The sequence below is a fragment of the Empidonax traillii genome, unplaced genomic scaffold, assembly GCF_003031625.1.
Source record: "Empidonax traillii isolate 1590-97213 ecotype Southwest subspecies unplaced genomic scaffold, ASM303162v1 scaffold495:size1017845, whole genome shotgun sequence".
Taxonomy (NCBI): Eukaryota; Metazoa; Chordata; class Aves; order Passeriformes; family Tyrannidae; genus Empidonax; species Empidonax traillii.
Window position 1 is genome coordinate 143286 of NW_020955688.1, and position 13949 is coordinate 157234.

Here is a 13949-nt window from a genome sequence, read left to right on the forward strand (position 1 = left end):
GAGAGAGGGGAGGAGGGGAAGTAATTGCATTGTTCTGATGCTAACGAGGCACATCTATCTTGAAATAACTGATTAAAGCTGGTGTCGACACAAGGCCTTTGTACAAAAATACACATAACAAGGTGTGTAGTGCTGGGTTGTGGGAATGTGGAGCCACAGTGGCAGCTCTGTGATTCCCTCATGCACTGTACAAGTGGAATTGGGAAGCACCTCTGTCTGGGGGGAATTCATGCTGCTGAACCCTTTCTGTAAACCACAGGGACAGGCTGGCAGCGTGGTAGGACAGGAGCACACAGGGTTCATGGGGCATGTTGTGTGGCTGATAAATAGTTCCACAGCTGTGTGATTGCATAATGATAGCCACATTCATTCACCTGCCTATCAAAAGCGCTGCATTAAAGTTTGAGCTCTCTTCCCCTGGGTCCACAAAGAGACATTTGAGTGTTAGCTTATAGTCTTTAACATTCCTCCTAGCAGTGGGCTAAGTGCAGTGGGGTTAAACAGAGTCCCTTTTGCTTAGTAATCCATTAGCTAATGGGTGTGTAAGCCCATCAATTTGCTGTTTATTCCCTAAACCCCATTAGGGTACACCTGCTGTGCATAAAAAATACACCTGACAAATCAGAGTGATAGTTGAAATAAAATAAATATCAAGTGTTGTTATAGCTGATCCACAGTGTTTAAGGCAGAAAGGGCATAACAGTGATTTGTGATGGCAGAACAAAATAGCTCGTGCTGGCTCATGGTAGCTCGAGCAGGTTGATATAAATCCTCCTGCAGTTTTGCCAGCTCACCTGTAGACTCCAGCACTCGGCTGCCTCTCTCCCCTGCCCCACGGGCCCCTCCAGAGGGCTGCAGTTCACCTTCAAACGCCATCTCCAAGCGCCTTCTGGAGAGCCACAGTGCTGCTAAGTGATAAATTAATTATTTGGGGGGAGGGAGGGTGAGAGCTCACAGGCTGCTCTCCTACGAAGGCAGCCAGAAGCTTCAAATCTGTCTCCGATACCAGGCCATTTGTTTTGTCACTTCATAGGCTTTATTTATTTATTTATCTTACAGCTCGCCTTGTGATTAAAACTGTTGAAACAGCTGTTAGCTGGTAGCAACTTTCCTTGAGCTATTTCCTGGCGTCAGTCAGGGGCTGTGGCAGTGATGGGAGCTGCCCTGTACTGCCCCACTGGGGCTGGCCAGGGGCAGCAGCATTCCCAGCCATCCCTGTCCCCATCCCCTCGGTTCCCCAGCAGCCACTCACCCCATTGCACAAGGAGTAAATACAACACAGTGCCTGTGGAACCCATTGCCAAAAAGCATTACCAAAATTAAGATATTATTATAAAATTAGTTAAAGTGGGGATTTTATTTTAAAAACCCCCAAAATTAATAAAAGAAGCAGCATGACCATCGTCTGGGGAGTTTGGTGACCATAAGATGAGCAAAGTGCTTGGTTCAAGGTGGTTGGTTCAGTGTGGAAAATTCCCTATGGCAAATGGATGGTCTTTGGACAAGCCAGTATTGGGCTTATGGAGGTGAGATGAGTGGCCTCTGCCAGGTGATGAGCAGCCAGGCCAGGGAGGGCAGATGGAGGGTCACTAATATCTGGGATAGCAAAGGATGGAGAAGCCTTGCAATCTCTGTGGTTGGGAAAATATGCATAGAAAGCTTCTCCTGCTGAGGAAAGCTGAGGACCAGGTCTCTTGTGTCAGGGCACACAGTCTAACCACAGGTGTGTGGGAGGCCATGACCACAAACACTGCTACTCCTTTTGCTGTTGAAGAAAACAAATGTTCAGGCTTTCTGAAACTCCTTCAGGCACCTCAGAGCTGGGCATGCTGGCTGAGACAGGCCTGCTCGTGGCTGCTAAATCCACAGCTGAGCAAGCTGAAAAGCTCAACTTGTATTTAAAAAAAGAGAATGAGAGAGAAAGAGAGACCAGGTCAACCCAGTCCTGATATGGAGCCAGTGAATTGCCAAAAGCCTGACTGGGTTAAGCTGGTGGAGGGGAGGGTTTGGGAATCTGGCCTGGGTTGCCTGAACTCCGTAGATTGCAGTCACTGCTGATGGGCTAAGGAGCAGGGATAAAATGAACAAAGCAAGTCGTTGCTCCTGGGTTGCATTATCCACAGGCTTTGGCATTTTCCAGCCGAGTGCTTGCCTCTTCTTCCTTCCCGACCCACTGCTGCTATTGCTTTTACATCATGACTGTCGAGGAGTGTATCATTCATAAATACCTATCACAGAGAGATTCCTTTTTAAATGCTTAGGGAGATGGAGGGCTACAAACCCTGGGAAATCAGCTATACCTAATATATTATGTAGAAGTTCTGTAATCATTATTGAACTAAAGTGCATTGAGTAAGTGGATAAAATCAGTCCCACTGTAGCATAAGTCTCCAGAGATCACAGATAAAAATGCCTCGCACTTAAGCAGAAAAAGGTAACAAAATATTTCCAGTCCCAGCAACAGCATTTTCCCCTCTATATAAATAGGGAACCCTCAGGAGAAGGCAATGATGCAGCAGAGGTTGAAGGCAAAGTTAATGGTGGCAAGGGGAGCAAGGCAGTGCGTGGGGCAGGCTGTGGTGAGCAATGTGAGATCCGCGGAAAGGAGGCTGAAGGCAGAGCCCTTCCTGGCAGGGATGGTGGGCAGGGAGGCAGTGGGGCAGTGGGCAGGACCCCTGCAAATCTGGGGGGATAGTGTGGGTCTGGCAGGGAGCGGAGGTGAAAACTGAAGCACAACAACCAACGAGGTGAGCCTCTGTGCAATGTTTGTGCTCCCTTTTCCTCTGGATCCTGAAGAAAAGCTAACTTTTACAACCAGGTTCACCTTGGGGCTTGTTTTGCAGAGCTTGTCACGGCTCACACAGTTTCCCATCTGAGCACACACATGGCAGCATTTTTGTGCCTCCTGAGCTAAGGTCAGGTCTGAGCTGCTGCCTTCTTACAGAGAGTCACAGAGGCTGCCTCACTGGAGAATTTATCCTGAGGTTATTCTCAACCAGATAACCTGTGCCCCTTCAGAGCACACTTGTACAGAGCTACAGACATCATCAGTCCTTGTCTTTCTCATGTGTTTGGTCAAGAGCTGCCAGGCTGCAGTGAATCACCAAGGCATGGTCAGACACTCTTGCAAACCCTCTAAAACTCTTGTAAGGACCTAAAGTACAAGATACATTTTGACATAAATAAATATGGGGAAATTAGGGATTCATATACTTCAACAAAAAATGAAGAGAATCATTTCATTCCTTTATAAAAAACAGAATTTGACTGGACTGGACTTATAGGACAGAATTTGTTATATGTTTCAGGAAAGGGCTAAGTGATCATCTAAATAATTTTTTTGATTGAGACCTTCAAATGTGCATCCAAATTAGTGATGAAGTTTAGGTTTTTCATTTAAAATAAGAGGGGAAATGTGTGTTAGAGCACTGTATTTGCTACTGCTGTTCTAAGTCTACACAAAAAAAGCCACCTGGAATTGCCATCCCTGCTGTTAGGCTGTGACCTGGGTAGTCATTGGCATTGGTGTCCTGGAATTACTTTATTAAAGTTTTCTAAGATGTGTGCTCTTTCACATGACCTGCCAATCATGTTGGAGCAGTGCCATAAGCTCTGGTCTGGTTGTATCCTCAAGGGCACCAAGGAAAGGAAGAGGGTTGAGGAGTTGGAACTATTACTTATTTATCTAAAGTATTGACCTGACCTCCCCTACTGAAATATCAGCATTATATGCTGGGGAAAAGGGATGCCAGAGCCAGCTCCTTCTGGGAATAGAGGAAACAGAGATGTCAAATGGGGCCCAAATCAGGCAGTGTGCCATTGAGACAATGGTGGTGGGGGCAGGCAGGAGGTGGCAATGACATGAAACAGTGAGTACAAGGAGTGAGCAAGGAGGCAGCAACCAACTGACCAGGTGTCTCAGTGAAGCTCAGTGTCAGGCTCAGCATCTCTGAGACGTGGCCTTACTGTACTGAGTGGACTTGGAATGCTCACTGTTAGGTTCTGCACTTTTTTTTAGTGCAATGATAATTAAGTGAAGGGAGGAAGAAGTGAGTAGCAAGTGCTGCTTCTGTAATATTGCTGTGGATGGAGATGAGCAAGCAGATGGTCACAGCTGTGAGATGATGAGGTGGATGTTCCTCATGGAATCTCCATCCCACGGTCTGAGATGCACAGACAGGCACAAGAAAGAAAAGTACAGAATGAAATTAAATTGAGGGAGAAATAAAAAGCCATGGGGATTCTGCGTAAAAAGGAGGGATTATCTTTGCATAGCACAACACAGCAAAGCCAAGCCTGTCACAGCAGCTCAACATTTAATGGGAGTACCAACACAGGTGAGAGCGTGTTCAAAAGCACAGCTGGAGCAGAACAAGACTGTGTATTGTCTTCCATGCACTGGAGGAATGGACTTCAGTGACAACCTGCCTGAAAGGGTAATGAGGGTAAAGAAACTAAGATGGAGTGGGCCCACTTTTGAAAAAGCCTGGGGAATGTGGCATTTGCCAAAGCTCTTCCAGAACCTTCTGTCCTGTGGAACTGAAGGAGTATGGAGCTGAGTTGGGGATCAGGGATTCTGTGGGAGGCTCCAACCCATCTTTGGTACAGCAGCACAATGTGAATATCTACAGGAGAACTAGGGAACAAGGTGCAGCAAACAGGAAGGAACTCAGGAAATCAATGGTTTAACATTAAATGTGTCTTTGGCTGCCCCGTGCAATGGTAGAAGATGCACAGGCTGTGATGTTAAGCCCAGTTACATAAATGATTACACAACACAGCTGTGGCAAGAGCCTGCAAGACTGATTCTAAAGGGAATTAGCAGACACACAGACAAAACCAGTGTGAAGGCAGCTCATTTTGAGGCTTTTTAAACTGAATACAAAATCAGAGACCGACCCATAAAAAAATACTACCAATCCCACTGCCAGATACAAACCCTGCAGTCAAAATGACTACTTCAGTGGGTAAAGAAATCAAAGGTAAGAGGGTAAGAGGGCAGCAATAGGTCATGCCATTATACACCTTTTATCTAGATTTCTCTGTGTGATAGCAGAAGACTCTCCTCTCCCTTTGGGCATATAACCCATCATTGGCCATGTGTCTCTCTGCAGCCTGAATGTGACCCCTGCACCTGGTCCTCATATGATTTGGGTTTTGGAGGGTTTTTTTGGCATCAAGAAAGCAATGCATCATCTATTACAGTGCTGTCACCCAGGTGAGCTCCGTTTGGATTGTCAGAAGTACATCACTGGGGCTGACCAGCAGACTCCTCTTCATCTGAAGGAGGTCTCATGCCATCTTAATCCCCTGCCCACCCCCCGCCCTCCTTTCTTTTTAAATCTGGCTAAATTTAAATTTCAAACAAAGCTATTGTCATTGGATCCAAAAGACTGAAAAAGAGCTCTTGTTCTGCTTCACCTATTACAGGTTATACTACATCCTGAATTAAATCTTTCAGCCTGCTTTTCAGATTCATGTGACCCAACATGTTTGTAGAGAGTTGAGCACTCACAGAGCCCTCAGCTGCAGTGAGAGCTGCCAATATTCACACCAAGTGAAAGAGAAGCAGGAGAATTATCTTAGACAGAAGAAACAGATCTCTTGTGCTGACAGAATAAACACATTTTGGGTCTGACTTTGCCAGCAGCTTTCCTTCGTCTAACAACTACTGGAGGGGATCTGCTAACATTTAAGAGATATCCAACACTTTACATTGCAAGAAGACACTTTCAGCTGGTCATGTTTTCAGTAAATTTAATTTTTTAAGGTATGATTTAACTGCAATCCCAAACATCCTCATTGCTCCCTAGGGAATGCTTGGAGCCTTGAATTAGGTGTGGTGTTTAAAGGGTTTTGATTGTCCCTATTCCTTCCTTGGGAATGCTTGGAACCTTGCATTAGGTGTGGTGTTTAAAGGTCTTTTGTATTACAGAGAAGTTAAGTTCCAGTATGTCAGCCCTCCACATGCCAGAAGTAAAGTTCCTTATGGTCCTCTCCTGCCAGAGCAGTACAGAGGGAAATGGAATGCCCAGAACAAATTTAGCAGCTGACGGATTTGTCATTAAGGAAGGGCAGCAGAATGGAAACACTTTGTAGGAGCCTCCTTCATGGTCAAGTCAAGAAGCCAGTCACAGCTCAGCAGATGTAGGTGCAGTTCTTGGATCTAGGCTTGAGCAGGTCACTCAAGACCTGGTCCCTGAAGTGTTGCCATTGACTTAAATATGACCAAGATGAAAACTTAAATCTCCCCGGCTCTCTGGCACTGGATACAAGTGCCTTGTACTTCAGGATCATTGTGTTTAGAGAGAGACAGCTCTTGCAACTGAGTGCCTAAAGCCAGAAATGCTCCTGAAATCCACTACAAAAATATATTGACCCTTCAGGCAAATAAAGGTAAAACAATGGAAATAATAAGATTAATGATAACAGGATGAAAAGCATTCTGAGTGAGGATCCTTTGAAATCCATTAGTAATGAAGGAAAAGGAGTTTCAGTGCACCAGCACTCACTATGTTTGATTGTGTAATTCCTTGAATTTCTGTTTCTCCCTTATTTCAGAGAGACAATTCACTAGCCTCTGGCTTCTATATTTTTTTTTTTTTTCCCACTTACTAGCTAGCAGAGGCAGAAAAATAAACACACAACTAGGAGCTCTATTCACAGACAGGAAGTAACTTTAATTAAATATTGTGAAAGTTGAAAAGTTTTTACAGCTTGAATTTCTGCAAAAAAATTATAACAATCTCTACAGTAGTTAGTTTCTCTAACAATAGAACTGTACAGTGTGTGTGTCTATTCAAAAAGATTTAGATAAGAAGGTGAAAGGTTAGTAGTTTCAGAGATGACTTCATTTTAGCTGCATCCTAGTACAACTGTGAGGAAATAGGCATTACTTTATGCAATCCAGTCATTGTGAAGCTTCACCTTGTTAAAACTGAAATCTGAATGTTTCCACTTAAAGCCATATTCTGTAAACAGCTGCATCTTTTACTTTGTAAAAGACAAGGGTGGTGCAGGGGAGATTTTTGATAAGTTCCCATTCATCAGATCACGATAAGTAGCTGCAACAAAACAAAATTATGCACATTGTCAAAGGATCTTTGGACACTGGCTTAGAGACTACAAACATTGTGACTAAGAGTGGAGTCAAAATCACTAGGACTGAGTGGAGCTCTACAAGAGTAATCGACGGTGTCACTGGACAAAATATGGCTTTAAATTTGATTACATTGTCGTGCTGTTGCTTTACTATGTGAATTAGAATAATCACTTGGAATACAGAGAAGCAATAAACTGATGTCTCTCATATTTTCCAGTTTTCTCTTTTATTTTCTCACCATGAAAAAAAAAATCCTGTTTTCTTCCCTTCCCCCCAAAGATCACACTGTGACATTCTAGTGAAAACCATTGCAAAATTCATACAGGAAGCATGCACAGTTGCAGCATCGTTGTAAATGATTTCTTGCTTGACTAGAAAAAAGTTATATTGTTTTAAGGTAACAAAACAGTTCTTTTGTGCTTTTCAATTCCTTTTTTTTTTTTTTTCTTAGAATGTTAGTGATGATTGACAGTTCTGGTGCACAGTACAATGTACAAGTGAAATGAATATGATTTGCATTGTTAAGGCATCCAATCTGCTGGTTTATATTTATGTGAAAGACAGAGAAATATACAAGCAGACTTAAGAAAGAAAGTATTTTCATTGAGTTCTATGAAGTTTCTCCCCATATTTAATGCACAAAAATGCGTCACTCCAAAGAGGAGAAATCCCATGCATATTAATAGAGTAAAACAGCATTAGTTTTTGTTAAGCCTCAAAAGCAAAGGATACATTTTTTTTAAAATCTACATAACTAAATGCTACAAGAATAATATGCTACCTTTTGCCATATATTGGAAAAAACTTCTTAACTTACAAATAATACAAAAATAGACAATGGCTTTTGGGTGGAAATTAAAAAAAAAATGGAAGCATGGTTTTAAACAATACTAAAAAAATCAACCCTATAAATGAAATGTATTAAAATCACATTTAAACAGCTAATACAACGGTGAATGACCAAACAAATCAGCACTTTTCACATAGCAAACATACACAATAAAATAAACTTGTAGGGGACAAAAAGCAATGTACAAATTCCAAAGATAAATACATTATTTATATGGATATTTTACAAAATCCCCCGACAAACAAACAAACAAACAAAAAACAGAAACAAAAAGCTTTTTTTTTCTTTAATTAATTTGCAAGTATGTGCAAGCTAAAGGTAGTGAGCTCTTTTTGCAAAATATGCAGTAAAATTCTTTTTTTTTTTTTTTTTTGTGATATTGAAAAACTGTCTTAAGACATTAAAATGTATAAATAGAACAACAACTTTGGCAAAAAATCACAAAAAATCTACAGTATTTATAACTACATACAAAACACAACAGCAAAGAAAAAATATCAGGTAATGCATCTTCAGAGCTTTGCTGCCTCTTTGACTAATAGTTTTTAAGAACACTTCCCAGATAATGATAGCAAAATTTTTTGTAAAACAGAAGCTATGGTTTTGATTTGAAACCTTCCTAACGGCCCCTCCCCCTCCCACCCTCCCCTAACCTCATGTTTCCGTTCGCTATTCAAAAGCAGTTACCTGTTGCTTTATAGAGTACGATACAGACTGAGAGGGTCGACTGATACAGGAACGATCCCAGTGGGAGGCTGACGCAACCTGTGCTTTTGGGTGGGGAGGATGGGGAACGGCAGCCAGGGGCTGTTCTCTTCCTGCCCCATGAAAATAGGTCGAGGGGAGAAGTGCTACACTGGAAAAACCCCACAGGGATGGCCACAGTCTGTGTCCTCAGGCCACATCCGAGCGGCGTTTCAAGCTGCACCTCGGGAAGGCTGCTCGTTTGGAAGGAGCCTGACACATCAGCTAAAGAGAGACCTGTGCTCGTCTGATTCTGCACTTTTAGCATCATATCTAGAGGCACTGGATTTTCGGTTCAAGAGCAGTGTGTTTGCATCCCTTCCCTCCCCTTCACCAGCTTTTTGCTGAAAAAGGTTAGACCTTCGAGCCCCCTTCCAACCTGGCGTCCTATGATGAACTTTTCCTGTCGCATTATTTACACAATCATTCAGCCTGATATTAAAGGCAGAGGTTCCTTATCCCACCCCTCATCCCGCCCTCATCATCCAAAAATATCAGCTTTCTAGGGAGTGATACCTATTTATTTAGAACATTAAAAATGCATCATATTAGCAAGTCACCACTGGATAAGCAACATATATGAGCCGACCCTTAATTAAATGGCCATAATTCTTCTACGAAAAACTAACTGGCACTTCTATTCTGTCCCATACAGACTTGTATGTAAATGACACCACTCCATTTTTCTTTACACAGCTTTAAAAAAAAAAAAAATTCATAAATTAAAAATGTGGAGTTCCATCTCTAGTGTCCCTTGTGTAATTGTATGATTTATAAAAGACAAATGGTGTTGAGTTAAATCAAGCCTTAAAAAAACCACAAAAAAACCCAGAAGGAAATAAAAGCAAGCCCCCACCCCGAAAAAAAAAAAAAAAAAAGTGGATTTCTTTTTTTATCAACATACAATAAATATATCTCCCAGGTATTTGGGATGGACAACTTGAATCAACACCTTGCAATTGTAGATTGTTAATTTCAGTATTTGCAAGGATGGTGATTTTTGTTTTGTTTAAAAATCTGCAGTTATTGTAAGATCCTTCTTTATTTCTTTTTTATTTTTAAAAAGGCCTGAGTAAAAAGTTCCACTCTGGGACTTGTATCAGATTCTCTCTGAAGCAGAATTCAACCTCTTCATTAATAAAATTCTTCAAGGCAATTCTTTCACATGGGGGGAACAATCATGCCAGATATAGCTGTCAGAAGGAAAGGGGTGGGGGGGGGGAGAGAGAGAGAGAGAGAAAGAGAGGGGGGGAAAAGGTTAATTTTCTGCATTATCAAGCAACTTTTAAAATCCTCAGAGCTTTAAACATTTACTAGAAATGTACTCAGCTGTACTTTGAGTTAAATTTATACATAAGTATCATTCATAAGAGACAACTATGTACACAGTAATCATGGGAAGTCTCCTGACTGGAAAGGTTTAAATTGCAAGTAACTTGGCTGAAATTACTGATTTTCTCGTAGAAACAATGTCCTTCCCCAATATCAGTATCAGACCCCAACCTTTTTTTATGATTTTAGTTTCAAAATCTTGAAATGGCCAGGAGGCCCAAATTTGACCCATCCATTACCATGCATTCTATTATTCATTTAAAAGCTAAGCAGATACTTGCACCACACATGGGAAAACAGCTGGAGCCCCACAGGCCACAACTGTTTGGGACCTGGAGAGGTGTCCCTTGCATTGTCACATTGACATGGGTCATTCTCCTACACCAGTTCTCTTATAACTTCAGTGTTCATCTCTGGGACTTATGGATGTATTACCAGATGCTCAGAAAAGGACTTAAACTCTCAAAGCTAATTTTTAATTTGAAATATATCCTCAACTGGTGAGTTAGCAGACCAGCATCTGATGATTTTATTGCACTTGTAGCAGACACCACCAACTACATCGAGTGAGTCGAATGTTAATATTTATTTATTTTCTCTTTTGTTGGCTAAGTTGAATCATCACTACTTCTTTATTATGCTTCCTAGCTTCACTTTCTGTAAAACCACCACCTCTCTTAACAGGGAGACATTTACTAAAAGTCAAAAGGTATAGTCTTCCAAGTAGTTTGACTTCCAGCTTGATCTCTCTGTATTTACTGGGGACTCAATGCAGATCAAACATATCACGTGTCCAAGTGACATACTGTGAGCAAGCACATCATTGCAAGGGGTAGTCATGGAAGTTTATGATGAAAACTGTAACAACAATGTGTCTCTAAAAGGCCAGTTGTACAGTTATTTGCCAAGAGGTAGAAAACAGATTTGCCTTCAGGTTGGTGGCACTTCATGGGCACATGATTTAAATGCTGGAACTGCCTGCCATTGCAGACATCTGGACATGTAATTTCTTAAGGAAGAACTCAACCCTGTGACTGATGCTGATTCATTGTGCTTTAATTACAGCTGCAATTATTTGATAAGAACAGAGCCAAAGTAAAAGACTCACAGATTTGGGGTTGGAGGGGGAGAGGAGGGAAATGTTTTCTCCACAAACACCACCATATGTGCAAGAATTACAAGTCTAATCAGCAAGGGGAGAACAGCTCGAGTAAACTGCACTGATTAAATGAAATAAAATGAGAGGAGAAGGCGAGAATGCAAAACACATCCAACGTGTTTGCAACAGGCCATCCTCAGAGGTGACGTTGCAACAGCATTTCAAATTATTGGAATTTATCATTCAGCAATGGTTTTATGTGGAATTACTGTACTGATTGTTTCCACCCCACATAAGGGCTCTTCAAGGAGCTGAGAATGAGGATGAAAGGGATAGAGAGGTGAATTAAGTTGCTTTAAACCCCACAGTTTAGGTTAAGACACTGATGTGAGAAGCATAGAGGACATTGGTGCAGAGGGAGACAAAGCTGACCACAGAGCCCCCTTTTTCTGCTCAGGTAAGCAAGGAGTTGAGGACATGGGAATGGGTAGAGCCTTCCTGTATGTGATAAGTGCAATAGAATTAATCCTCTGTACATACTACTTCATGATTTTTTGTGCTTTTCAGCCCTTTATAAATTCTAAATGTATCGAAACTTTGCTTTAGAAAAAGTATCTATTCAGAACATGTCAAGACATTATCCCAACAAAAACTCCCAAGCTAAAAAATTCATCAGGACCAAATCAATTTCACCAATAAGTGGTCAAGAATTGTCTCTCTTGGGACAGCACAGATGTCTACCCTACAAGCCAAAAAAAGGTGAGATGATTGCAATTCCTTCCTTCATGGTTTAGACATTTCCCTGTGGTTACAGATCAGACACACACCTTTTGCCGTTGGAAACAAATGCCACAGATGCTCATTTTTTCAAAGCATTATTATTTTTGAAGAGCTCTGAAATTCTGAATTAAATTACAAGGCAAATGGCAAATGATATCTTTTCTGCCTAAAAGCTTTGATATTTCCATTCTTTGCAAGTCTTCATTTATATCGCTCCACTTTTATTCCATAAGTGCTACATCTAGTCATGCAAATTCTCTCAGCTGTAGCATGTTATTGATCCTGAAAACAGAGATAGCAGTAGGAAACAGTGTAGGTATGAGATCACACCACCTCCAGAAAGGGAGGGCAGAGAGTAGAAAAACTCCCACCAATGGCCTTTATTTCTTCTATCATACACTAATTTGTATTTACTGCTAGCAAATTATAGAAATAATGTATTTTGGGTTTTACAAAATTGCATGGCAAAGAGAACAACAGATAAGACTAGCTGCTGTTTTAGTGAGTTACTGCTGATATCTAAGCTACATAAGGAAAGCTTGATTGCTTTCTGATGTATCCAGAAGCCCAAGAGAGATAAGACAGCCTCCTTACACATGGTTGTTTATTTAAGCATTAAGGCACAACAGGCAGTGCATCTCTGAATGATTATTACAAGCCTCAGGTGGTGTCAGAAGGCATGGGACTGAAGGCTGTGTGTCTCTAACTCGCCAAGAAGTTCAGTGATGACCTAAAAATGAACCATCTCTTGGTGTCTCATTCCTATTATGAAAACTGAATTGCTAAATAAAAATTAGGGGAAATGTTCAGATCTGTGTGGTTTCTGGGTGCTATAGATGTGGATGTGACATAATGAGGAGGCAATCAGAAAGCCCTAGTTGTGTCCAGTACTCTCAGCTCATTCCATAATTGCTTTTCATAACTCAGTACATGGAATCTGAGAATTCTCTGTCTTGTGAAAGCAAAAATAGTGCCTGAAAAAGCTTTCTCCTGTTACTCATTTTTTCTCTCCATCCGCAACAGCAAGCTGGGACAAGGTGAAGAGAGGAAAAAACATTAACATGTTCAAAGACTTATTTTTTTTTTAATTCAGACGGAAAATGTTTTTACCTGCTGCTTTTAAAATTTGTAGCCTGTCAGCAGTGCCCAATCTTTTAAATGTCCAAAAATGAATCTCCTAAATGCTACAGCTCATCTGAAAATTTTGCTGTGTTTAATTCCTGACACAGTTTGTATTTACAACAATGTCTTGATTGAAGGTATCCAAGTTCTTAATATACCTTCCTAAGTATTTATGCAATTTCTGAGTGTGTGTTTTTGCACCTTCAAGGATTCCTCTTCCCCAGTTCACCAGAATAACATACACTGAGGGACAGTGCTTTCCTTCAGGCACAATAGATCCCAGCCTTTACGAATTAACTCCTTCTACTCTGCTTGCATATAGATTTTTTTTGGCTGTCAGTGGTGTTATCAGCATTATGCCTTCAAGCCCAGTGTTCCTCTTTCCAGAGGACATACAGTGACATGTGGAGTCTGTGGAACAATATTCTGCACAGCTCCTTCTGAACGTGGCTCTGACAATGACAGATTTTATTCCCTGCTCATGCTCTTTGGGTAGTTTGCACAGGCACGTGAAAAGGAAACAGATCTCAGGTCTGGGGGAAGCACAACACATACCACAAAATCTTTCCCACCTCTGGCACTGTTGGAGGCAGCTGGACGCATCTGCTTATGGAAACTCCCGGATCTAAGCGAGCATGAAAATGTCTCTCTCATCACACTAATGCACGGTGAGGGAATTGCACGGGAAGGTTTAGGCACAACCTTGTAAAACAGGCTGAGCCAAACAATGAGATGGGCGGTGCTGGGCTTTGCAGCACCCTCAGTTTGACAAGCTTTTGTCCATCACTCCCTCGCCTGCATCAACACTTCAAACGGATTTGGGTGCTAATGCTGGAATACTTGTAATGAAGGGGGAAGGGAGGCAGAAAAGGAGCAGCCCCTTGATACCAGCAGCTCAATAGGCTTTCCAAAAGGCCCTG

At 41.6% G+C, this 13949-nt stretch overlaps 1 protein-coding gene across 8 annotated transcripts in view; it reads right to left on the reverse strand.

Annotated features, from left to right (window-relative positions):
- Positions 1–6659: 6659 nt before the first annotated feature.
- EBF1 (EBF transcription factor 1) overlaps positions 6660–13949 on the reverse strand; it is a 273631-nt gene continuing 266341 nt past the window's right edge. For 4 of the 8 annotated variants that reach the window (XM_027896387.1, XM_027896386.1, XM_027896385.1 and 1 more), the window contains exon 16: positions 6660–9889. In XM_027896387.1, coding sequence (XP_027752188.1) covers positions 9858–9889 — 32 coding nt within the window. In that variant the 3' untranslated portion in view covers positions 6660–9857. The remainder of the gene's footprint in view (positions 9890–13949) is intronic. The other 4 variants (XM_027896382.1, XM_027896381.1, XM_027896380.1 and 1 more) reach the window with 1 other exon arrangement.